At 33.9% G+C, this 26,403-nt stretch overlaps 4 protein-coding genes and 1 non-coding gene across 11 annotated transcripts; 2 read left to right on the top strand and 3 right to left on the bottom strand.

Annotated features, from left to right (window-relative positions):
- Positions 1–1,588: 1,588 nt before the first annotated feature.
- LOC110622883 (serine/threonine-protein kinase haspin homolog) lies at positions 1,589–6,928 on the bottom strand. The gene is made up of 15 exons (XM_021767583.2): positions 6,780–6,928; positions 6,548–6,680; positions 6,350–6,436; positions 5,932–6,022; positions 5,235–5,833; positions 4,282–4,405; positions 4,086–4,195; positions 3,702–3,813; positions 3,310–3,402; positions 3,175–3,236; positions 2,967–3,097; positions 2,798–2,868; positions 2,659–2,711; positions 2,337–2,403; positions 1,589–2,010 (listed from the first exon to the last, which is right to left on the bottom strand). Exons 1-15 carry the CDS (start codon positions 6,793–6,795, stop codon positions 1,888–1,890), a joined length of 1,872 nt encoding a protein of 623 aa, XP_021623275.1. The 5' UTR covers positions 6,796–6,928; the 3' UTR covers positions 1,589–1,887.
- Positions 6,929–10,349: 3,421 nt separating this feature from the next.
- LOC110622884 (probable receptor-like protein kinase At2g42960) lies at positions 10,350–14,926 on the top strand. Of its 3 annotated transcripts, none has more exons than XM_043960109.1 (8): positions 10,350–10,957; positions 11,374–12,066; positions 12,153–12,257; positions 12,424–12,546; positions 12,615–12,785; positions 12,962–13,091; positions 13,865–14,077; positions 14,417–14,926. In XM_043960109.1, the coding sequence occupies exons 2-8, from the start codon at positions 11,399–11,401 to the stop codon at positions 14,531–14,533; spliced, it is 1,527 nt and encodes a 508-aa protein (XP_043816044.1). In that variant the 5' UTR covers positions 10,350–10,957; positions 11,374–11,398; the 3' UTR covers positions 14,534–14,926. The 3 variants fall into 3 exon arrangements, with proteins under 3 accessions (XP_043816044.1, XP_021623277.1, XP_021623276.1); XM_021767585.2 differs by having other exon boundaries at positions 10,350–10,961; XM_021767584.2 differs by having other exon boundaries at positions 10,350–10,966.
- Positions 14,927–15,899: 973 nt separating this feature from the next.
- Positions 15,900–20,602, bottom strand: LOC110622882 (E3 ubiquitin-protein ligase ZNF598). 3 transcript variants are annotated; one of them, XM_021767578.2, is made up of 9 exons: positions 20,425–20,602; positions 20,168–20,224; positions 19,401–19,582; positions 18,945–19,247; positions 18,383–18,591; positions 18,232–18,280; positions 18,046–18,135; positions 17,858–17,920; positions 15,900–17,691 (listed from the first exon to the last, which is right to left on the bottom strand). In XM_021767578.2, the coding sequence occupies exons 1-9, from the start codon at positions 20,558–20,560 to the stop codon at positions 16,102–16,104; spliced, it is 2,679 nt and encodes an 892-aa protein (XP_021623270.1). In that variant the 5' UTR covers positions 20,561–20,602; the 3' UTR covers positions 15,900–16,101. The 3 variants fall into 3 exon arrangements, with proteins under 3 accessions (XP_021623270.1, XP_021623272.1, XP_021623273.1); XM_021767580.2 differs by having other exon boundaries at positions 19,401–19,577; positions 20,425–20,584; XM_021767581.2 differs by lacking the exons at positions 20,168–20,224; positions 20,425–20,602 and having other exon boundaries at positions 18,945–19,198; positions 19,401–19,542.
- A 624-nt stretch (positions 20,603–21,226) lies between these two features.
- Positions 21,227–21,298, top strand: TRNAD-GUC. The gene has a single exon. It is a non-coding gene; the product is annotated as a tRNA-Asp (tRNA).
- Positions 21,299–22,307: 1,009 nt separating this feature from the next.
- On the bottom strand, positions 22,308–26,222 carry LOC110622885 (ATP-citrate synthase alpha chain protein 2). Of its 3 annotated transcripts, none has more exons than XM_021767587.2 (13): positions 26,076–26,222; positions 25,809–25,926; positions 25,448–25,624; positions 25,196–25,357; positions 24,984–25,064; positions 24,329–24,380; positions 24,011–24,125; positions 23,817–23,898; positions 23,576–23,671; positions 23,365–23,466; positions 23,152–23,268; positions 22,941–23,057; positions 22,308–22,659 (listed from the first exon to the last, which is right to left on the bottom strand). In XM_021767587.2, the coding sequence occupies exons 2-13, from the start codon at positions 25,905–25,907 to the stop codon at positions 22,588–22,590; spliced, it is 1,272 nt and encodes a 423-aa protein (XP_021623279.1). In that variant the 5' UTR covers positions 25,908–25,926; positions 26,076–26,222; the 3' UTR covers positions 22,308–22,587. The 3 variants fall into 3 exon arrangements, with proteins under 3 accessions (XP_021623279.1, XP_043816045.1, XP_021623278.1); XM_043960110.1 differs by having other exon boundaries at positions 25,809–25,981; positions 26,076–26,175; XM_021767586.2 differs by having other exon boundaries at positions 25,809–26,166.
- Between the last annotated feature and the right edge of the window lie 181 nt (positions 26,223–26,403).

Below are 26,403 nucleotides of genomic sequence, written 5' to 3'. Positions count from 1 at the left end.
CTATATGATTCTCCATTGTTCCTTCCCTCAATCTTTCGGGAAAAAAAACTCCTCCTAGGCAAATATTGTAGGGATAAGCATGCATCTACATAGATAATCATAAAAAATGTCAGCAAATCAGAAAAAGACCAAATCCCTTTTACAAAGGTGATGTAAGAGGTGCATTGCCTTTGTACCAGCATTATTAAAAATTCTATTGAGTGGGGACACCAAACCATGTGGAATAATCTATTTGTGCTTCTCTTCTTTCAACTTGATGTCAAAAGCACCTTGTCTGACTAGGTCACAGCCGAAAGCAACCAGGCCCATTGTCTAGAGAGATGATTGGCGATCAATGGCCATACTGATTCTACTGCTGATAAGGTTGATATTTTTAAGAAGATGATAACAAGGGCTAAAATGGCCTTAGCATACATATGGGTGCTTTCACTTTATGCCATATTTGCTTTAGGTATTCAAATGCACAATTCCAACCCGACTTTTACTCAATAAATCAATTAGCAACTTAGCACTAGTTAATATTTTTGTAATTAGTTAACTTTTACGCACAGTGTACAGATATGAATTGTGTGTATTTTAAAATTTCTGAGCGTTAAAGTTATATTGATTAATAATTATATTTTATAAAACTCATGGATTAAATAGTTATAGTATTGTAAAGTTTAGGTGTTGAATGTTAATAACATAAAGGTCAAGTTACTGACTTTTGTTGTATTGTTTTTAGCATGTTTGGCAAACAAAGGGCTGAATCAGTGTGATATATCAACTTCTTCCCTAGTAAGATTCAAGAACAGCAGTTTCTGCCATTGGTTCTCACTGATCAAGCTATTTAGCAAGAGTTCAAGAACTTAAACACTATATATTACTTGAGATGTACTGCAAAATCCCTTATTTACCGGAGAATGATCAACTAAAGAATTAACTAATGAGTTTTCTCATAATATAGGGACTAAATAGTAAATTTTCTCTTTTTTTTTCCTTAAGATCAAGAGAGAATCAAGGAAATAAAGAAAAGTTGCAAACAGCATTCATAATGCTACACTTGTCCACAATTTTTGGAACATATCATGCAGATTTCTGGGGCAGAAGATAGAAAGTAGTATGCTGATTCTTAACCTTTTTCTTTCTCCTACAACTCTCCATGTGTTACTTCCATCCCTCAGCAAACGTATGTTCTGATAGCAAAGAAATTAAATTCTGTGAAACTAAAGAGAACATTGTTAGAGCAATGCTTTTTTGTTAGCATGCACCTGTAAGCTATTTAATTAAAAAAAAAATGCAACAAGAAAAAGGAGATTCCATATTGGAAACTCACGTGTGTTTCCGGAAAGGGAAATAATATTTTTCGTGAACTCGTGTGAAAAAGGAATCACCTTCTCTTTTGGATTAGTAGGATCCAAATGAGTTCTACAACTGAACCAGTGGAACCTAATGATCCTAAATGGGCAAAATATAGGACTTACAAATGGTATTTCAACGTGTTCTCATCTTCATAACTAGCTTTTGAGGTGCCTCAGAGTCAGAGTTGATCCACATACATACAATCTGAAACTCAGATATGGTACCCTGCAGGTCAGATCAACACTTCTTTGTCCATGTGATATAGGTTACATCCATTAACATTCATGGCAGATTAAAATCCGTATGCAACATAAGTTGGAATCCATTAACAGTCATGGCAGATTAAAATTACCGTAGGCAGAGAGGTTCTGTGGGTGTAATATAAGTTAGGATCTATTAACAGTCATGGCTACTTATGCCCCGTATCACAAAACTGTGATATATGTTAGCATGTATTAACATTTGCATAATTATCCACCCTAAGCTCTAGAATAGTAAAAGAAATAAGTTGTTTTCTTTCCTAGTCCAAGCTCTGTTCTCTTCTTTTCATTCACATGACACAAGCAAGTCACTGAAGAAAGGATCAAAAATAGCTTCTTTGGCTGAGTTGTACTTGTCCAAGCGCTTCTTCAGAGAGCGCAACTCTCTCTCATTTTTTGAGGAACGTTCCTGACACAGCAAAATAAGCTAACGATTACAATCCTCCTGGTGTCAATAATTTAACAATAAGTGCATTAAAAATACTAGAGGTGAAATGATTCATTAGGATCATAGTGTGTGCAGTGATATTTGCTACCCAATTCTTCTGAATTAGGAGTTTTTCATACAAAATATTAGTTTTCTGATATTTGAAAATGTTGAACTAGTAATCTATTTTGCTCTTCATATTGTAAGGACTTATGGAGTGCTTAGTATGTGGAGCTCAAGCAGTAGTAGACTTGGTTATATTAATTCTCATATTTTCCATATCTTGAGTACTTCGTAAAAAGACTTACAAATGATTTCTTCAGAAGTAATATATCCACCAAATACAGCAGCCATAACACGTTTGTTCTGGGGAAACTGCAAAATGTAAAACTCAACATGGTTTAGCACTCATACATTCTATAATCAGCCAACAATTCAGTCAAATTGAAAGATGCATCATAAGTAAACGAGGCATCTTTGCCGCAGTTTGGGTTCGCTCAAGGAAAAAAAGGATTCTTGAAGGTGAAACTTTTTTTAGAATGGTGATGTAAGAGGTGCATAAGGCGCACATTTTGTGGTTTCACTTCATTTTACTCATCAGGCATTAGATTATATGTAAAAGAATATTACCTTCCTTCCCAAAAATCTTCTGTTACCTCCCTCATCTTTCTATATGTTTCTGCCTGCAAGTGATATTAAAAATCAATTAGCCATATTCTGTCAATGGATGAGCAGAAAGGAATCTGCATGTTTTATTCTAATTTCTTACTTGTTTATCACCCTTTGGACCTTTAAAGAGGTAAGGATCCGAGGATAAATCCAGAAAGAGTATATCTTCACCTGTGCACATAAAAAATTTATTGGCAGTGAATAATGAAGAAGAAGTTTTAACCTTTCGTGCACATGCAACATAATGTTAAAAACAGAAGAAATTTTACCAGTATTGATTCTTGACAGAGTGAAATCAATTATTGATATCAATAATCCATATGTTCTGACAAGAATACGCTTTCCCTCAAGGATAAATTGGATTGTAGTAGAGTCACTTCGAGATAACAGAATGTTTCCCCTGTAACAGAAATAATTCAAAATCACCATTCATACGGATAACATACAATACCATTGACCGGAACAAATTAGACAAACCAGTGGAGGTCCCGATGTTCAAATTCAAAAGCAGCTTCTGCAACAGCTAAGGCAGCTGTAACCTGCAATATGCAATGCATACAAATTAATAGAAGAAACAAAGCCCAAAGAATTGCCTTATTGAATGTCATTTACCTGAACTAATAAACTCCGTGCCTCATCAAAGTTTGATAGAACAAAGCTTTCAAGGTCCTTACCGCCATGTTGTAGTACAAACACAACATACCGCTGCAAAAATTCATTATTATATGGTAAGTAAATCTAACAAAGCAAATCTCAAATGGTAAGGTGCATACAGCAATATTTGGAACCAACTAATGCTAGGGAGGAAGGGGGGTGAAAGTGAATAGAATAAATTTGTAGCCCCACAAATGTTCTCAAAATTGGCACCCTCTCAGATAGTTCACTCCCATTACATAAAAAATGCATGTTTATTATTTATACTGAAAGTGGATGCATTTTATCTAAGATAGAAATGAAAGACACGGCTTTGTGATGTCAAAAACTTTCCAATGACAAAGTTAAACCTGTTTCTCTGGAAACTCTCCAGGATGATCATTTTCTGAACCATTTTTGTCATCCCAATCTTCCCATGCTTTAATTAATGCATTATCATAAGGACCCTGGCACACCTTTAGACTGCAGAATGAAAAATCATTAGCAATAACTTATTGACGGTAAATCTGATAAGCAATAATGCCACACTAATTTCCATCTTGTACTAAACTAAAATCAATGTGCCGGTGAAATTGGTTTTTAGGGAAGTTGTAATATGCCAAATGATGTTGCCATCATTCCCAATGTGTGGAACCCATGCACATACATGATTGGACGTATTGCAATATCATTGTCACCAAAAATACTAAGCAGTTAAAAAACTACAGAACTTAGGAATAGTACACAAAACATACTCCAAGGTCTCAATGAATGTGGTGCTTGCATTGTGGGCATCGCCATCATGCTGTCTTAGAAGATTAAGGGTCTTAGAAAGCACAACCTCCTCAAGAAGTTCTTCTGATTTCTGAAGTATGGCAAATAAATGATTCAGAAGTCAAGTAAAGTTCATCTAGGAGAAGTTCAAACTGAAAATGAGATTTTGACTAATACCTTTTGTACTTCCCCATTTACTTTCAGGTCTCCATCAATTGGAACTATTTTACAAACAGTATTTCCAGCTTTGAAGGCTTCGCCATATGTACCTTCTCCCACTTTGGTAATCCTTTCTGCGTCACTGGATCAAGAAAGTTGCATCTCATTAACTTAACAATCCGAGAGCAGCATTGAAATTTCAAACACACAACCAAACGAAATAGAAATAAAATCCAAAAAATCCAAATCACTACCGTTAAGATAACTTTTGAATTAAAAATGTGCTAATTCTTGAAAAAAAAAAATTATGATTGAAAACCTGGGACATAAATACCTGTGCATTACTGAATTCTAGAATGCAACTATTGGAACTCAAATTAATCGTCAAAATTGACTGACATATGACAACATACGGTAAATAATCCATTGAGGAAACTGTCTAACCTAGAAACCCAATTTAGACAACCCTGATGAATGTCGCTCTTTCTTCCTCTGAGCTCATCTTTTGAATGCCGGAAAAAAAAACAAACAAAACAAAACCCTTTCTAATGCATGCAAGTCAGTTATTGACTTTGGGAAAAATTAAAGAAAGGTTTAACTGTTAACTTTCTAAGAGCTAAAGGAGTCGGATAATCATGAAGCCAATATAGATGAAAGCAAACGTAATTTATGACAAAAAGGGTATTTAATAAAAAAAATAATAATTAAAAAAAAAAACACTTGGTATCCTAAAATACTAGTTTCATATGTAGAATGAAATATCATTTGGGAAAGCATATTTGAAGTATAAACCAGAAAGATTTTTGTACTCGCTCAAACAGCATGACACCTAAATTTGAAATACATAACTGAATGAGGTTGAAGCAAGTTCTATCTTCAACGGCCTCTTGTGTGTTTGAGCAACTTGTAGTAAAAAAGTTACAAAAATTTAAGAAGAAGAAAAGTATCACATTATAGGAACAAGGACAAACCAATATTTGGAGAACACGTCCAGCAAAGTTGATGGAACCGTCTGTCCACATACCACCAAAAGTGAAGAAAATGGATCCACATAGTCATGATCCACTGAAGTAGATGTTGACGCTAAAGAGAGTTTCTTAACTGCAGCTTCAATGTCCTTAAAACCCTCATCATCGGTACTTCGCAACATAGTGCTGATCATTTGTGAATCAGATTTCATTTCAGGCACACATTTACTGCATAAATATGCATTAATTCTGCTGTGGACAGAATGCAGACTTGAATTGATCTTCGAAGAGGACTTTTCAGGGGTTTTCAAATGTGCAGCACTGAAATCATTATCGTAAATGGTTTCCAAGGGCATGGCTGGAGTTTCTAGTAACTTCGATAGAGTAGTAGAAGGTGCAGCACTGAAGTTCAGCTTCTTCGAAATTAACCATTTCTCTAATCTTGAAGACAAATATGGTATAGATGAAGTATCAGTTCCATTGCCAGTGGCCCATGTACCAATGTTTTTGGGTGAGGGGCTCTCCTCCAGCAACTCAAAAGCATCAACTTCTTGAAAGTATTCCTTTTCTTTGTCAAAGTTTGGAGGCTGTACAACCTTTCCCTAACCACAAATGAAAACGACCGGGCTTCAGGACCCGAAAGGAATAAAAATGTAGCCATACAGCTATAGCATCAGAATTGATACAGATAAATACATACTTTTGGAACAGGCGGCTTGCCCTTCCTTTTGCCCTGCTTTTGTTTAGGTCTATTGTCCACACAAGCAGCAATAGCAATGCTTACTCTCCCTCTGCATCGAGCACAAAATTACATCATAAAAATGTGAATAACAGCAATAGAGAACGAATTTAAAAGAATAATTATTTGAGTTTTGAGTAAAAGTTTTGGATTATGGAAATGCATCACATAAGCTACGAATGCACTAGTGAAAAACTTCTCTTTTATTTGGAGAAAATATACATACACATCACATGCACACATGCGAACAAACAAAAGGAGCTACTAAGAGCTACTCTGAATATCAAATACCCAAAAGCATATTATGCAAAAGGACTAAACTTTGAAATAAAGAAACTTCCATAAACAACAATGAGGGGGAAGTATAGTTAAATTAAACCTGATGGAAAGCGAACGATTCCAACTGACCCGCTTGGTGGCAGCAGCCAAACTCACCCTATTCTCTTTATTTGATTCCAACTTCTCCCTACGGATAAATGAATCAAAATATAAAAAGGGGATAAAAATCTTCTCAAATCGCAACAAATACAAGTGGAAATCAGATTAAAATAAGAAATTGAGGTGCCCATGGGCTTACGAATTGACATCAGGAGGGGTTTTCTGGGGTCGTCTCCTTCGGTAAATCACTTCAATCTTCTGTTCTTGTAATTGATCGATGTATTCCTGCTCTTCAGCAATGATTTCTGACCATAAATCAATTCCATTTCCACCTGAGACATTCATATAACCCACAGACAACAAATGCATAGATTATCATGGGTTGGTCAGAAACGAAGAAGAAACAGCGAATTGGAGTTTTCTCTGGATACCTGCTCTCGAACCCATGTAGCTTTATCGGTATTTAGATTGAAATTTGGAGTTAATTCTCTGGACAAGACAGAGAGAGGTAGAGAAAGAGGGAGTGTCAGAGAGATACAGAGTTCAAACGAGTTTGTGGGCGGGAGACGCATTGGGCAAAACGCAGTTGAGTAGACGTGCACAATATTTAATTTTAAATTTTTAAAATTTTCAAAATAATAATTTTGGGTGTAGCCCACCAACAAGCAAAGCCCAAACCAATTTTGCGATTGCCCTAACCCAATAGACTTGTTTTTTTTTTTTGGATATTTACAGTTAAGATTATTTTTTAATCTATTGAGCTTATATAGCAACTTCTTAAAAAATATCTTCAAATAAATGTATGGGTATTGAAATTAAATTTAAACTATGAATATTTTAAAAAAAATATCTTCTATATAATACATAATTTTAATGAAAATTAAGCTATAATTAATAAGAATATTTTATTAAGATTTATGAATTAATAATTTAATTAATGAATCAAGAAAGTGGTAGTGATTTTTAATGAAAATTATTGTCCCACCCAGGATCCTTTTCACTTTAAATTTTTTTGATGTGTAAAGGAAATAAAGAAAACTAATGATTTGACAACATTTATTTGCTTTTAATTAAGAATAAAAAGGTTTGATGGGAATTTAAATTAAATAAATTTCACAATTTTGTTTTAAAAAAAGGAATCAATAATGCATTTTGTTAAAGCAAATCCTTTATGCTTGCGTTAATGTCCCACAATATTTGTCAATTTATAATTTTTTAATACCCTATTTTAAATTTTTAATTACATCACTAATCACTTTAATGTCACATTTTTAATGCAACTACATCTTTCCTATAGGGCAAACGAGATGTTCATTCTTTCTTTTTGTCTGATAACAAAAATTTTATGAATTAGTAAAAGTCTTTAAAAAATCTTAATAAATTTATTTTTTTTAAATTAATTTTTAAAATGAATTAGATTTGATTTTAATCGATTCCGAATAACTGAAGTATTAGTTCCTTAGGGTTTGTGTTAGAGCCACGCTCACACACACTACCAAAAACCCATGTTTTGAATTTTGACTTGCAAGTTATGAAAGCAAGTGAAATGATAGAAATTAAACCATTTTTTTCCATTTACAAGACATTTGAGTTGTGTTTGTATTCCGTAGGTGGTATATTTCCAAATCATCATTGTCATTTGTTAGCTTTTCATTTTCAGTATTTTTCATCAGACTTGACTAATTAACCAACATCCCATCCTCATATTTGTCTCTAACTTCATGAATTTTTTGTTGAATTTTCATTCTAATAAAAAATATTTCATCCCAAAATTCAACTTTCTTTCATAAAAATTGATAATATTAATAATTTGCATGAAACTATAAAGGTCTGAATGAAAAAAACAGTGTGGTCTCATCTGATGGGCCCTCCTCTCAGATATTGGTCCAGCATTGGAGATTTGGTTGATTGTCTAGATTAATCACTAATTAATCTTCACAACTTGCTTAAGTATTGTCATGATCAAGTGATCCACACTCACCTATTGAATCACAGCCAATCAAATATTTTCAATAACTGGTGTCATTAGCTTCTTTTCTTTCTTAATTTCTGATTAATTTTATATTTTTTAATAGATTTTTTCAAATATTAATTATTTCACCATGTCATACTATGAAAATTATAAGGGAAATTAAAGAATTGCTTGACTTTCTTGCATATTCATGTGCGACTTGGAGGGAATAAAGGAAACTCATAGTGGCAATAATATTAGAAATTTGGAATTTTTTATTTATAATTAGAAATTAGTTTACTATAATCATCATTAACGTGTTAATTAAGAACAAGCAATTTGCCATGTTATTAGCAGCTAGGCCACTGTTTCTTTTCTTTAAATTTTAAAAATCAAAATGTTCATGTTTATTAATAGACATATTTAAACTGCTTCAAATTAATTTTTTTTCTAACCAGATTTTATTTCTTAAAAAATCCCTTTTTCATGGAAATTAATATTATTATGTTTATAAATATATTTGATATAATAAAATAATGTGTCATTTTTTATTGTATTCAAAAATTAAAAATAAAATCCCATTATCTAAATATATATACTATTTATAATTAAAATGAAAAAACACATTAATTCTTCTTTAAAAAAATTAAAGAGTATTTTTCAATAAACTTATTTTTATTAAAGTCAAAAGTTGGTTTAATATTATTTTTTAACATAATTTTGTGAAACACACTATTTTAAATTAAAATGCTCAACGGAAACATTTTAAATTTAATTTTAATTTATGCCAATTTATAATGTTAATAATTTTTTTATTGAATACTAATTAGTAACTAGTATTTTGGTCTTTCTGAAAATATTTTCAAATTTTGAAAAATATTAAAATTGATATTGAGGATCATTTTAAATTTAATGTCAATATTTATAAATTAATTTTAAAAAAATAATCAATTACGATTCAAATATGCCAATTTTCTTTGGAATCATCCCATCATAATCATCTCTCATCACTTCTCTATCTTAATGGGGATGTTTCACCAATAAAATATGTATTAACACAATAACATTAATTTATTTTTACTTATAAAAAATCAATGAAAAACTTTTAATCACAAAAATATAAAATTTATACACTCAATTAACTAAAATTCGATAAATCAAATAAATCATATATATATATATAGATTAATTTTATATATTTTCAGTAAATTAAATTAAATTAAAATTAAATTTTATTTTATATTAAATTAGTTAATTAATGAGTAAAATGTGTTTAGTCAAGATTTGTTATATTTATAAAGGTTAAAATATCGATTTAACCGTGATGACTATGGATCTTGTGTATTTAGGCCAGAGACGAGACTATGTTGGAAGGACCAAATTGTAACTCTATCAAGCTCATGAGCTGAGGTTCAATCCACTCAATTTGTGGATCTTAAATGTTTAAAATTATGTTTATATCGTATTAAATAAAATTAAATAATCGAATAATAATAAAAAAAGATACAGTACGTTAATATATTATTAACAAATAATAATAAAAAGAAATACAAAAAATAAAAAAATAAATCAAACTAAATTTATTAAAATACACTATGAACATACTATTTATTAAATTTTACCATACTAATATCAATAAAAATATAAAAATGTAAGAATATTTTGAGAAAAAATATATAATTTAGTTTCTAAATTATAGAAAAATATATTAGATAAATTATATATTTTAAAAAAATATATTGAAACATTCATAACTTTTTTTTTAAATTAATAATTAATTTTTTAATTAAAAATTGTAAAAAATAAAATATTTTAATAATTAATTAATAGAATTTTTATAAATATAAAATATTAATTATAAAAATTAAATAATCAAATATTTAACTATTAAAATTAATTTATAAATTTTTTAAAATATTATAATTAAAAAATTAATTAATGAGTTTTGTTTGTGATGTTGAGACTTATGGATGATTTTTTTTAAAAAAATATAAATTGCATTTTCAATTTAAAAATTTAAAAAATAATAATAGGCAATGATAACGGGTCATGGCCATAAGGGCAAGCAAATAAAGAAAATCCTCCCTCTCTTCTCAGTCAGCTTCCCCAGTAGCCTTATGCATTTCCATGTCATTCGCTTTGGCTTCTCTTTCACTATATGAAAATGGTAATGGATGTGTAATATAAGGGATCTAAACTCATCACCTACCACTGATAATTCCATCCCTTCTTCTCTTCCCCACCACTCCACTATAAGGGAAAAAAAGTCATCCCTTTTCACCACCTTTTTCTTCACCATTTCCATGTCCATCGTCTTCTTCTCGCTGCCACAACAAACATCAACAAGGACAATTGCCTCAACAACAATTAAGACCTTTTCTTCTTGTCATTTTTGGCTTTGGGTACACAGAAAGCTCCACCCCATCTTAGATTCACGCTCACATTTGAGATTGAGCCCACTGGAAAATAAATCTATTCATTTTGGCTATATAGCTTCACTTTTTGACAGCTGGGTAAATCTGGGTCTCTCCGACATGGGTTGCTTATGACATTGGTGTTTCTGGGTTTTTCTTGTCTGAGATCTGGATTCTCAGAAGCGGGTATGGTTAAGAGGCCTCAAAGATCTAGAATTTGAAGGCTGCTCGGGTGAAGTTCATTGTAGGTGAGGTAGGCTTTTTGGTTAATTTATTTTCTCATTGGTGATTCTATTTTTTCAGAGATAATTGATCATATGGGAAAGATACAATTTTGTCATAAGTGACAGTTTTGTTACTCTGTTTTTGTGATGTTATACTTACATTGTGTTATATATGATCTGTTGTTTTTTCTTTTGTCAATTGAGATGTCTCTGCAGATATTTTATGTTTCTGCGTGTCTTCTTCTTGCAGTTTTTATCATCTTCTCTAACAATTTGGTCATCTCACTGAGGAACTGGAAATATTTGAGCTTTGGAAAGTCTTTAGGAATTGGAAAAAAATTTTATACTATTAATCTAACTGATGCCGTGATACCATTTTAATGTTGGTTTCTACTTTATTGAAGTCTAATGTGCACATCTTATGTCAATCATGTAGGCATTGGACGTCTGAAAAACCAAAAATGGCCAGTGATCTTAATGCAGAACTCTCTAAGAAAACTGCCATTTTTGGTCTGAAGGTCTGGGAACTAATTGGGATTTCTGTGGCATTATTTATCATTATTATACTCTCTGTATTATCATTTTGTTTAACTTCACGGAAGAAGTCAAGAAGAGACGGAAACAAGCTTCCCATTAGCCAAATCCCTACTGTTTCAAAGGAAATTAAGGAAGTTCGAGTAGAGCAAGTGTCAGCAAATGAATTTGTACCCCATGATGGGATTCTCCTCACAGTTCATGATAAGACTAGTGACAAAGATTCAGACAAGGTCATGGTCCATCTGGGTATGGGGAAAACAAAAAATGGAGATAATAGCAGTCAATCAGGGTCTTTTCATCATTTAGAGAAAGACTGTGGATCACAATCAGGTGAAGAAGGGAGTTCAGGCACAGTAACAGTATACAAGCCGCCTTCTTCTTCCTATCCTATTACTGCTCCTTCTCCTCTAAGTGGCCTGCCTGAGTTCTCTCACTTGGGTTGGGGTCACTGGTTCACACTAAGGGATCTTGAGCTGGCAACAAACCGTTTTTCGAAGGAAAATGTACTTGGGGAGGGTGGATATGGAGTTGTTTATCGGGGACATTTGATCAATGGCACTCCTGTGGCGGTGAAAAAGATTCTAAATAATGTGTGAGTGTGAGATTACCTTTGTCAGTTTCATCTTCTTGTCCTATCAAGTTCTTATTCAAATTGAACTCTTTAATTGCTATCTTTAGGGGACAAGCGGAAAAGGAATTTAGAGTGGAAGTTGAAGCCATCGGTCATGTGCGCCATAAGAATTTGGTTCGCCTTCTGGGATATTGCATAGAAGGAATCCACAGGTACTCTTTTTTCTTTTTAATATAATTGTTATCTGAATTATAGTTGAGTCAATTGCTTGCAAAACTCAGTTGAGGTTAAGTATTAGTGTGCTAACTTGCTTCACCATGACCCTAGTTCCTATGTCCAGTTCTCATTATATAGTCTTATTTGTGATAATGAATACAGAATGCTGGTTTATGAATACGTCAACAATGGAAATTTGGAACAATGGCTTCATGGAGCTATGCGTCAGCATGGATATCTTACTTGGGAAGCCCGCGTGAAGGTTCTTCTTGGCACAGCTAAGGCGTAAGTCAGTTTGCTTACGTATCTTTTCATAATTCTGGATCCGAGGTTGATTTGTTATGCTCTTGCAGTCTTGCCTATTTGCACGAGGCCATTGAACCAAAGGTGGTCCATCGAGACATTAAATCAAGCAATATATTGATTGATGATGACTTTAATGCCAAGGTTTCTGATTTTGGCTTGGCCAAGTTGCTTGGAGCCGGTAAAAGCCATGTCACTACTCGAGTTATGGGAACTTTTGGGTAAGCACTGTTTTTCTGTTTTTACATCCAAGTTCATGAAAGTGCCGGGTGCTGGATAGATGATACTTTAGTCTGTTTCTCTTTATTCATTGGATTTTTTATTCTTTAATATTAGAGGAATAATCACATTTAAATACACACCTTTCTTCTTTTGTCTCACAATTTATATCTTGCAGATATGTGGCCCCTGAATATGCAAATACTGGTCTTTTGAATGAAAAGAGTGATGTTTATAGCTTTGGTGTTTTGCTTTTGGAAGCTATTACTGGCAGAGATCCTGTGGATTATGGCCGTCCTGCCCACGAGGTACCCAGGAATTATTTTTGCATAAAGTTTGTTAAATGCAGTTAGTAAATTGTAGGCGTCGGATTGAATTGTCATATCAATATTGATTCTATCGGAGAATACTTAAAGTTCACTTCTGTTTTTTAATGTCATAGCAATTACCTCATGCTTAATTAACTTCACTTTTGTTGCTTGCATTGAATCTGCCTTAAGGGTAACTGGATGGGTTTTGAATTGGCTGACAAGTACACTGGGTGGCTTCTGTGCTTTTCTTGATCCCGTAGACTATGGTCATCTCAACATGTATGCATTTCATGTTTCCAAAAATCCATTACCTTTTGTAGTCTGCATGATTTTGTTCCCCAGTAAGACAAGAGGAGGGTGGTGTTTGTATTACATATCTATGCCAATGATGACTGATTAACTTACTTTAGATATGTGTTTATTTCTGCATGTGCCTAGTTTTTCGTGACATTGCTTTTCATGTCAGAATAACAAGATCACAAGGAATGAACTTGTGCCATCAAAGGCTCTCAGCAACAATATGAACAATTTGATTTTATGAGGATATTGAAGTGAATTATTAATAGTTGGTTCACTAGGTCTCCAAGTTACCTATTCTTTTTCCATTCTAATCAGCTTCTTTTCAAATTTATAGGCTCTCTTAGTGTTGCAGCTCCGTTCCATGATCAGCTTTACTATCTATTACAATGAAGATAGTCACTCTGGCATTGCTTGCTTCCCCATTAGCAGAATCTAGAATTGCATTAATCATAAAATTGTCTAAATTGCAGGTAAATCTCGTTGATTGGCTGAAAATGATGGTTGGAAGCAGGCGGTCTGAAGAAGTTGTAGATCCAAACATTGAGGTAAGGCCATCAACACGAGCTCTAAAACGAGCACTCTTGACTGCTTTGAGGTGTGTTGATCCAGATTCAGAAAAAAGACCCAAAATGGGCCAAGTTGTAAGGATGCTCGAATCCGAGGAGTATCCTATTCCAAGAGAGGTTAGTTTTTGTCTTCAATCTTGTAGCACAAAGATGCGTCTGATACATTTAAGCTTAAATTCATTCATGGGGTTAAAAAAAGACCGAGACTTTTATATAACGTGGATCCATGCTTCTTCTTCTTTTTTTTTTTCACTGCATGGTTTATTTTGATGCCCCACATGGTCAAGAAAATGATTCTTGATGATCTCAGGAGAGCATTAAATTTAGTTGTTTTATAGATCCAAGATTGCTTTTCCTTGCCGGTCAGCTTTGAGTTTTTTTGGTTCTCATGGATCTTGCCAATTTCACAACTTTAAACTTGTGACCGTAACTCCTGAGGTGAACTTAATCTTTCAGGACCGAAGACGAAGAAGGACACAAGGAGGTGGCATGGAGATTGAATCTCAAAAGGAGAATTCAGACACTGATCGCAGTGATTATCCAGGTTCAAGATCAGGGAGCCGACGGACGTAATGAAACTTGGGTTTTAGTGGGATTTGAAGGACTTGTAAACTGGGGGGAGGGATAATTCTCACAAAATTTGCTGACTTTAAATTCTTGGGTTGCCTCCATATAAGCTGTTGATATCTAGGACGTGGGATGGGGTAGGAAGGAATTTTTTTTTTCTTTTTTGTTTCCTCTACTTTTTTATGCTTTTCTTTTAAATCTTCTTTTCTTCCTCTTCTCACTTTCTTCTTTCCCTTTTCTCTTTCTTTTTTCTTTGTTCATTTCAAATGTAGATGGAGAAATGATTTGTTATATATGAGATTGGTGTTGTGAAGAACCCTACCATTAAGGGCTGTGTGTGTACAGAATTTGGTAAGCTTTTTCCAGCAATTGAGACTGCTGCAAAGTTTAGTGCTCTTTCTTAGCATGTGTAAATCTTTGCACCGTTGAGTCACTGACCATGACACTCATCACATGTTTTCTAAATCTTCTTTTACCCCTTTAATGGTGAAGATGAAAGCAAATTGATTTGAGAAAATATCCTACCTGTAATTCATCTGTTCAGGAACTGAAAATGAAAAAAAAAAAAAAAACACGTTTATCTTTCTCTTGGCGGACTAAATTGTTAAGATCATCCATGAACATAACCAATGGTGATTAATAGAAGTAGCAAATTCCAATTACATTCATTCACTCGATCCAACAGTCATTGAATTATTCACAAACATGAATTTGGTTCATGCAAACTTTGATGATGTTTTAATCACAAGCATCTGTAGCTTCCAACGATCCTAATGTTCCTATGAAATAAAAAAGCAAAATCAGTTGAGCTGGGAAGGGCTCGAGGGAGAAAAGAAACCACTTTCACAAATGGATAATGCTTCAGGTGTTGAAGACTAAGCAATCGTTTCCTTATAATTTCATCCTTCAAAAGCCCATCAAAGATGGATATTTATGGTAGAAGAGAGTAGCTAGCTTTCTGTAGCTTTGGAAGTTCATAATTATTCCAAAAATTTCAATATGATTTTGTGAAGCCAAATCTTGCTTTTCACTTCTGAATCTGTGAACAAGGGATACCTCGAGAAGCTATCCAAGATCAGGTTTTGGATGCCACCTGTGCTTGCCTTGAGCAGATCCTGACAGTAAAGCTGCCACCTGCCTGTGAGACTTGCACCAAGACCAACATGTTCACGGCTTTTGGCGTAATCACAACCAAATTGTTTGTAACAATCCCTTCAATTGGATTCGTTTCTGATGACATTGACCAGAATGTTAATGGCCACCTTACCCAGCCCCCCCAAGGAGACGGTCATGTTTGATTATGCCAATGTTGGAACCCCCGAGCTTATTCACTAAAACGTAAACCATAGTAAACATCTGTACTGTTAAGGGAGGAAGGAAGGAAGAAGTTAGATAATTTTCAAAAACATAAACAGGACCAACTTCCCTTTTATGTATCAAAATTTCCTCCTCAGTCTTAAGCGGGATGCATCTTAGAATGCATATCTACGACATGCAGAAACTAATACAAAGGGACGCTATAATCATGTTTGATAACAGGCGTTCAGTTCTTACAAACAGCACTACCCTGGAGATCACCTTTTCCGGTCTCTCTGGGTCATCATCACAAGCCTTCGACCTCCACCATTCTGCCAAACTCCACGAATTGGTAACGTTTCAGGTGGATTTTTCTTCCAACACGTTTTTTCATCAGCCCCACCAGGTCCAGCATCAGGAGTGCCTTTATCTGGAAGTTGAGCAGCTGAAATATCACCAAATCGGTTTTTTAGGAACTTTGGCAGTTTTTTGTAAGACTTATTCCCTCCTCGAGCTCCCACATTCTTCTCCGGGCAACCATTAACTGACCGAGCATCATTCTTGTTCCTTGGCTCTGTTGACGAATTTAGGTTACCTTGTTCGTCAACCAAAATCTTGGATTTGCCTTTCACCGAGTGACATACAGCCTCTGATAAGATCTTTTCTTCATCCAATAAAGGTTTATGATTTAATTGCAAGTTCATTGTCTCCCTACTAATAGTTTCAGCCAGAGCATTTTCTGGATGATAAATCCCATTATCTTCACACTTCTCTTTACCTTTCTTTGAACTTTTTTTGCTTTTGGAATGACCATTTTCATTAGACCCATTCCTCCTTGTATTGTACATGTAAATCTCAACAAGCTCTCTTTGCTTCTGAGCATTGGGACAAAGCATAGCTAGCTCACGAACCAAATGTGACAGGCCAAATTGATGCACATAAGCAAGATACTCCCCGGTATCAATTAAATCCTGGCGATACTCCACAGATATTACTTTAAAGGCAGCATATTTGTCCTTATCAAAATCTAAAGAAGCACGAATTTTTTCCACCAGAGCCTTATTAGCACATTGAGCATCTTCTTTCAACAGCAACTTGCTACTTGAGGTCACTTTCTTAACGTGAGGGTCAGAAAAGGATATGTCAAGAGTTTCTCTGTTAACAAGGTTTTGAGATGAAGAAGAGCAGCAGACCTTGGTGGTGCTACTTTGGAACCTTGATGAACTTGCAAAGTTTGAAGATGAAACCAGGTTATTAGGAGCTGATGGTTTAGATTGAATAGAGCTTTCCCAACTGGATAGCACGTGTTCATTAGTAGTTGCCAGCTTAATTGAAGAGCTCTGAGAAATAGATGATGATAAAAGCCCAGAATCCAACACAGGCCTCGAGTAGTAAGAACTGCTAGACAAATAGTTAGGGTAATGATTTGCTGCTCGTGAAGCCCAAGAAGAATTGAGAACTTTTACAGCGTTCCTGTGATGCAGGTGAGCAGCCATTGTGTTCCCACTTAATCCATTCGTAGCAATTTTTGGTCTTTGCACACTGCAGCTTGGAGCATTTGGAAGTGGGGGAAAGGATGATTCCTCTAGCAGGATGCTTGCGGGTCTTTGCCCTAAAGCCTTGCAATTTCTTGAAGATGGCTCAGAGTCTGTACTAGCTAATAGCTCAAATGGATTAACACTTGACTTAATTTCACTTCTTTCTCTGTGACTTGAAATTGTTTGGGCATTCAAGGAACTGTCATTAAACCTGACAGCATTAAATGTCTCAAGGCTATCTTGAACCATGGAAAATTGAATGTCTGATGAGCAGGAATAATTTCCATTCTCTTGTTCAGAACTTCGCCGATACCAGAAACTTGTCGGTATCTGGATACAGGAAAGGAAGAGTAGAACATTACTATATTAATCAAGGCACAAATATATTTGCAATAAAATATTATAGGGTGCTCAAATGCAGTGGATATGACAAATTATGAACTAGAATGTCTATCCAGCATTGCAAAAAAGAAAAGGGAAGAAAGTCTATACACACCTGCAGTGCAGCATTACGCTTAGCACGAGACCTGCGCCCTCCATGTTCCGTGGCATCATGCCTCTATGGATAATAGAAGTACATAACAGTCTGAATTATATATACACACCATGAAAAAACAAAAATGAAACTTCGAAAATGCTTAACAAAATGAAAATATACATCATATAAAGTGTGCTAGATAACACCTTCATTTCAGATTCAGCTGCAAAAACAATAAACTTTTTTGCCAGGCAGCCTTCATCTTCACATAAAAAATGTCCTTGGCGAAAATGAATCTGAGACAAAGCTTGCCAATTAAACAAGAATATTTCTCATGAAAGTACAATAACAAGCATATAATTTAACCAGCATGAAATCTAAATATAACTAACCTCCAAGTCATCATAATCTTTATAGTACTCGAATTGTCCTGGATGCTGCCTACATTGAACAAGAAAACAGAATACTTTCATTTGATAAATCAAACAATAAAACACAAATCAAAATTCTGGAAAATGGGGAAACAATAGGGCAGGGGCTCACCTTTGGCATATATGGCAAGTAAAATGCTCAGTAGACATGTGCAAGTAAAGCTCATTGTCCCCATAGAACGGGTTCTGGCAGAATTCACAAATAGGATGGCCCATAAATCCACCTCTTTCACTTTCACTACCATCAACAACTGAGTCACCAGTCTTCACATGTTGATTCAACTGTGCTCTATTATATAACTTTTGCTCACTTATAAATATCTGGTTCAAAATTCAACTCAAAGTCAGACTACATCCTTCTTGGTTGAAAAAAAACAAAAATATGACATCAGAAACTGAAGAATTTCTTGTCCTCCACCCAAAATCTAGCTAAAACAAATATAGCAAAAGTATTCTAAGGGTTGCATTTCACATGAGATATCAGGAACCAAATTCTGTTTTGTTAGTTTCCACATTTTAAGTTTAGCTAGATGTGAACCAAAAGATGGTTGCTAAATGAAGCTGTTCTGATGTCATATTGTAACTCTACTTGATACTTCTTTCTGAAGAAAAAACGCTTAAGAATATTTAGTTACTGATGCCATCCTGCTACCTGCCAAGTACATATATCTCACCTTCCTGCCTTCTAAACACAAGCTGCACATAAACAGTCTATGCTGGTGGAACAAATGACTCATCAGCTGCTCAATGCTATTAAAATCTCCTGTTCTTTTTGTTCTTCTGCTTCTATGTTCATCCTTTCTGTCACAAAAATTGCATGATAGCCTGCACATGGCCTTTATCATCTTGTAGTGATCCAGATCATCAAAATATGCTTGTGCACCTTCATGAAACCAATACTGCCCAACTTGGCCTTCAATTGGATTGGCTGGGAAAGCAGAGAAGTCATTTATCATCCTTGTATAATCACCTAAAGCCTAAAAAAGGGCCAAAAATGAGGAAAAATTATATCCATCCTCAATAAGTGACAAAAAAATACTGGATCACATCTATGAAATTATCTAAAAACAAGAAAAATAGGTATCATGCATAAACATAAAAGTCATAGATGTCAAACGTGAATGCGCAACCTTGGTGACAAAGACGATACTGGATTCAGATTTGCAAATACAGCAACATCGATCATTGCAGATGAAACGGAGACGAATGGTGCAAGTTGAGCAGACCTCCCGATGGCCACATGGTCCATAAGCAACCCACTCAAGTGTCTCCGCACAGACAGCACAACTATCATCCATAGCTCTGTCCTGCTCTTATACATTGAGAGAGAGAGAGAGAGAGAGAGAGAGACCATAAACACCAAGAAAAAAAAGAAAGCAAAGTTTAATAAATGACAGGACATCTACTCCTAATTTTACGGACAGATTTTCCAAGAAGTTTATTTCCTCTGGGAGAAGAGGAGATGCATCTTTTGATAACTGAAGCTGCAAGAGAAGAGAGGTCATGGATTTCTAAGACATTTAAATATAGTAAAGAGATTATTTAGTTAAAATTCGTGAAACTGGAGCTTCAACTTCAAAATAAAACAAAAAGCTTAGTGTTTTGAAATTATGTCTGCAACACCAATAAAGCAGCATATTTTGACATGAAAAAAAAACAACTTTCTGTTCTCTTCTCAAACAAAATTGACAAAAGGACTAAACAGTTGATCAATTTATAACTTAAAATATACTTAATCGTAAAACAGTTGACTAATGATTACACCTAAGTAGATCTCAGATTCCATGCAAAAACCCAGGCATCCCCCAAAACCATGAACATATTTACATAACTAAATTGCATCCACTGAAACTGATCAGTCTTGCAGGGGGGAAAACAAGAAAAAGAAACATGGTACCTGAAAAGGGACTTAGTTTGTCCGTTAGAAAGATCACAATACCGAATAAGAGTAGACCTGTGAAGAAAAATGAATTGAAATTTAGATTAGGTTTGCCAGGGAGAAATGAGAATGCGATCGTGTAATAGTCATGAAGTCAAGAAAGCTTGCGTTTTTTGAATTTTGGGCTACAATGTTGTTTGTAAATGAAGTAATTAAAAGCAATAAGAGAAATGATGGGTTCCTTTTTTTTCAATTTTTTCCCTCCCTTTTTTCACCTGAATAATAGTGATTAGCCGATCTCTGTCTTTCGATGCGTATTTTTCTCAGGAACCAAACAGAAATTTTAGGGAATAAAGGCGCCGTAGTGGTGGTGGTAGTGGGCGACGATGACTTGCGCGCAAAAACGCGCATTAACAGCAACTGGCGTAATTGGACAATTGGGCCAAATTTTGCGGAAACGAACCCAAAGCACTGCAAAATGCAGCGTCGTTTGTTATGATGACATGTCGTTTGCTTCATGGTAAATATAGGAAAGTACGTTCAATTTATTTAGTAGGGAAATTAATTGTATTTTAATAATATATTTTATTTATTTATTTATGTTCTATTTTTTAAACTATAATATAAAATTTATTTTAATAGTAAAATAGTTATACTAATTTTATTTCAAGCGTAATATATAAGTATATTAATAACAATATTTTATATTTGATAAAAAAAATGAAAATATGGACCTTTTAATTTTAATCTTTTTCCTAAAAAGAGAATTTTCAAGTAAAAAAGTTAATAATTAGTTTACATTATTTTTAAATTAAATCGATATATATTAATAAAGAGTTAAAAAATAAAAAAAGTAATTTTTAATAATGCATGAAATGATAGAATTGAAAATTTGGAAAATTTAATTAGTGTAGTAAAAATAGTTTTGTATAATTTTTATGAAATAAGATTTTATTAACTCAAAATTTAAAAAAATTGTTGCAATAAGGTGAACAATCTTTTGCACATAAAGATAAATTAATGTATCAAAATAGGTTAAACTATGAATGTATAAGGTTTTGTTAAGTAGTCAAGCAAGTCGTTGTAGTATAGTGGTGAGTATACCCGCCTGTCACGCGGGTGACCCGGGTTCGATCCCCGGCAACGGCGATTTTGTTTTTGTTTTTCCCGCTTGCTCTGCCCTCTAATCTTCTCAGTCTCACGCCACGCCACTTAACAAAGCTGGCATTGGAAATGGTTATGCTTAGATCTACAATTTATCTGCACTCTGTTTTTGAACATACAAATTATATTAACTTTTTCAAGTACCGACGAAAAATTGTTTTCTATTAAAAAAAAATTAATTAAAAGAAGAATTATTTTTTTAATTTAAGAATATATATATAAGTTTTATAAATACTCTTTATTTTTTAACATTATAATTAAATGATAAAAAAATAGACATTTTCTAATTGTTCATTTAAGAGTCTTAATTATTTTTGTAGATAGTATTTATTTTTTGGCATCATAATATCTATTTTAGTTAATTAAAAAAAATTTTTTTTTGTTATTTTAAAATTATTATTCACTTTTATTTTCCTTTTATTTTTGGTATATAATTAATATGAAAATTAACTATAATAACCATATTTAATTTTATCTTACTTTAAAAATAATATCTAATATGTATTTAAAAGGGATATTATTTGAAAAATTAATAAAAATTTTTTTTCTTTCTTATGTAAGAAAAAGTAAACTGGACTGAAATGAAGGAATTAATTTTTTTTTTTTTGAGTTTAAAACACTTGAAAATATTGAATTTTTTTTAAAAATTAACAGAAATATCAAGTATCTTTTAAAAATTAAAAGTCATTTTTATTAATTTGAAATTCTATTGATATTACTAAATTGTTTATATATAAACATAGTAAAATTATTTATTTTTAACACCGCAATTAGATATTAAAAAATAAATTATTTTCTTCAAGGTCTTTCTGATGAGACCACTCAAAGAATATGGTTGCTCAACCAATAAAAGAATAATGATATTATCAATCTGTTTCATTTGAATTCATGCCAAATAGAACTAATGTATTTCCAATTTACCCTTATGTTTTTGTTTTTTTCACACTTAACTAATTCTCACCTAACCTCTCTTCATTTAACACAGCAACGAATCTAACACAACTGCATCCAATTTTCAAATTATTAGCCTATTGATTGTTTTTACAACAAACATGTCTTTCACATCACATACACGTATGGGTCCAATTCATGCCACAAGTAAAGTAAATGCCACAGCTACAAGGACTGGAAACCATTCAATCAAGTTTTTCACCTAAAAAAGGAAAATTTATAAAATTGGGTTCATGCCTTGTACGCAAAATTATCTTTTAAAACACACGTTGCTCCAAATTGTTTTTCTCCATGCTCATCCATAAAAAGGATGGGTTGCAGAACTATGCCGTAGACATTATGCAATCAATGGCCTGCTTGCAAATGCCTGTCATTGTGGCCTCAGGCCCATACACCTGTGAAGAAAAATGAATTGACTACTGTTAAACTGCGAATATGTAAATATATAGAAAAATAATTTCCAGATTATAAAAAATGAAAGAATATATATACACGTATGTCTCAAGTATATTGGAGTTTTTCCACTTTGCTGTCTTTTCAAAAAACAAGTGCAAGAAGATTTCAGTTTTACTACCCAATGTCTCTAAACAGATTCAGTAGTATGCAATTCAGCTAGTTATAAGTTGTGTATATGTGGAAGCAAGGGTCACAAGGCCCAATTATTGTCATTTCTTACCTCAAGAGGTACTCCCAACTCTTGTCCCAGAGAGCGCATCTTTGCCAATCCAGTCTGGTAGTTTGGACCACCTCTTCGAACGTAGATGTGCATTCTTGCTGCTTTTAACTTGGATTCCTGTTGAGAGGATAAAAGAATAGCTAAATGTAAGAAAAACAAATGTTTAAAAAATTGAACTGAATTTTGAGTCCATTCAACTAGAAAAAAATACCTTTTCTCGAAGGGCTCGAATGATACCGTTGAAAGTAGCCGCAACATCTGTGAAGTTAGCAATGCCACCTCCAATAAGAAGGGCTCTTTTACGACCATCAGGATCAGCAGTAGAACACTGCGCCAATTTAAGGAACATTTTCCCTCAATATATTTGAGTCCGCATAATTCATAAACAAAAGAAACAAAAGAGAAAACATATGTTGTCTCTTACATCAATTACAACTCTTGCATATTGCAAGACTTCCTCCTCATTAGGAGCTCCACTATACTCTGCATAGTTGCCAAGCTCTGATGCATAACCTAAATCACCAACCTAGATGAATGAAAAGAAAATGCCTCAATTAAAACAACAGATATAGAGTATAGAATACATCCACAATGACCACTGGAAAAATGCCAAAGATGTGAAATGAAGAACTTACAGTATCGGCATATATAACACTTGCACCACCTCCAGCAACCATCGTCCATATGCGACCTTTTGGGTTCAAAACAGTGAATTTCAAAGACGCACTAGTCTGTAAACACAAGAATGTCATCAATTCATGTTATTTATGGTTAGCAGGGGCAATTCCAAATTCATTATAACACACAGGCTTAGATAACTAAATCAAAGACAAAAGAGGTACATAAAAGTAGCACTCCTGACATCTGGGGAATTACCTTTTCATCTAGTGAATGAATGAAGCTTTCAGTAGGGCTGAGAACTCTTCCAAAAGGAAGAGGAAACTCTATGTTACCCCACCTGTTGCACAGAAACATTTGGATGAGCCATCCACATCAACTGAAAAAATTCCAATGTCAAAGCAGCCTTTTACAATTTTTTTTTTCTAAAACAAAGGTCAACAAATATGTACTTCTTGAAATTCTTAAAGGCAGCAGTGTCATCCAGCTCTCCTCTCATATCCAATGGATATGGCTCTCCATTTACCAGGGTAAATGGGTTCATCTCTAGAAAAGTGAAGTCCAGATCTGTGAAGCATATATAAAAGAAGAGTGCAGTGAATACTACCAACAAGAAGAATTTAACTTCATGCTTTGTGATGCTCATTTCACATAAAATTGAGCAGATTCAGATAAAGGCAATCTTAATCTTATTTACAAGTTGAGTAATATCATATGTTGAATGAATATGGCAAGGATAATTCAGTTATTAAACCTTAAACAACACTTACCTTGAAAGACAGCAAAGATGCCCGTTATAAAGCCACCAATTTTACTTCTAATCTACAATGGTTTAGAAATATAATTAGAAAATGCTAAATACCTTGGAATTCATAGAACAACAGAGACACAAAAACAACTGCAAGATTACATGAGTTCTTAATCTTGAGAAATTTGAAATGCATCAGAAAGCTGCAAGCATCTAACAGCATTGACCACACCTGTAATTTGATTACCCCACCACTGGCTGTAGCTTGATCAATAAAATCTGTTGTTATCCATTTATTCATTTTGGCAAGTCAAGGAGTCTCATATTTCAGACTGGCAACAAGTTATAATGCTCTTTTTCCATCAGGAAGCTATGGTGTTCTTTTTTGTTATTATGACATATATATATTCTATTTCAGTTCCTCTCACCCTGATCCAGTGATCCTAGGTGAACATTTCTACTATAGCTGCCGAGAAATGTGACTTCCCCGGATAACTTTAAACAGTAGTCAATACATATAACAGTATGAGAAAAGCTGACAAGTCTGGTGGCATCAAGAATATAATGCCTCAATCAACCACTTTTTCTTCTTTTAGATAAACATTGAAAGTAAAGTAACTTTAATATGAACACTATACCAAAAAATAAATGGAAAATGATAATATGCTGAAACTAACCTCCAAAGGAAGTGTAGCAATCAACGGAGCACATGCCTCCAAGGTCATAGGTTTCTCAGTAGGAAGGAAAATGGTCTTAACCTGTTAATAATTTTAAACAAATATATGTAGCAATTTTCACTATATTCCAACCAGAAGCAAGAAGCAATATAAACTAGAAAAATAGGAGAGAAATAAATAAACATGCATCGGAATTAACAGAAAAGGCATACCTTATCCCAGTTCTCTTCAATTTCAATGCCCCCGCATTCTGAAAAGCTAATGGTGGAGCCAAGTCTTTCAGAAACTATTGAGAGGTAAAATTCTTGGTCATGTGGAACGAATGGTTCAACAATGAATGTAGTTATTGGTGCCTTGCAGCCACCCATTTCAACCTAAAGAAAAATAAATTCGCATATCAGTGATCTAAATCACTAAAGAAAGGGGAAACAAAAGCTTTTCACTTAGCTTGATTGAATGATCACCTCAACGCCAAGGCGTCCTTTCACAAATTCTGCCACTTGAGCTAGATCTAAATTCAAAGCTACCAAGCCACTCTTCCCACGTTTCCCAAATAACATATCGGGCTTCACCACTAATTTTGAAGAAGAAAGCCATGGTTCTTGATTTGTTAACTCTGTGAAGTCTGTAGACTCAGTCACCTACATCACATTTTCTACTAATAAAGAAAAACCCAGTAGAATTTTACCAAAATTCAGATAGAATCATATCTACTCATATTAATTTATTCAACTTCCACACCATTGTCGTACTACCAATTTATCTGATCACACTAAAATCGCAAATACAAAGTGAATAAATGCACAATTAAGCTTAGATAGAAACCTGAGCAGAGCAGATCTGGAGATCGATATTAGCAAGGCGCTTCAAATGCTCCTTGAGAAGTCTCTTGGAATCATACTCTCTAATCTTCTTCCGAGCCATTTGAAATACAATTCAAGATCTGCGACAACACAATCACCTAGAGTAACTAAGAACACTCGAATTTAAAGTATGCTCTGTTGAAGCAGGAGAAGAGGGGGCTATTAAAAACTAGGAAATTGAGAGAGAAAAGGGAAGTTTTGCTTCAAAGGTAAGATTCTTAGAACTCACCGAACGCAACTACTCGAAGAAGAAGAAGAAGGTGAGGTGGGCGAGATTATGGCCTTTGGTTGGTGGGCGATTTAGGCAAGGAGGGAGTTGGAGCCAATTACTCTAAAAATATATAACCACCAAAATCCAGGAGTGGGCCAATATTTTGTCAATTTAATGCCCCAACTGCCCCTCCTCCAGCTGGTAAGGGGTGGTTGGTTTATGCATAAATATGTGTGGTTATTTAGGTAAATATAGCATAATTCAGGCCACCTTTTCATACAAAAATCATCTGCAGTTTGCTAAAAATGTCAAAATTTATTTTTTATTTAAATTTGACCTGAAATAA

The sequence above is a fragment of the Manihot esculenta genome, chromosome 9 (assembly GCF_001659605.2).
Source record: "Manihot esculenta cultivar AM560-2 chromosome 9, M.esculenta_v8, whole genome shotgun sequence".
In the NCBI taxonomy this organism is placed as follows: domain Eukaryota; kingdom Viridiplantae; phylum Streptophyta; class Magnoliopsida; order Malpighiales; family Euphorbiaceae; genus Manihot; species Manihot esculenta.
Note: the sequence above shows the minus strand (reverse complement) of the source record. Positions and strands in the feature narration are given on the sequence as shown.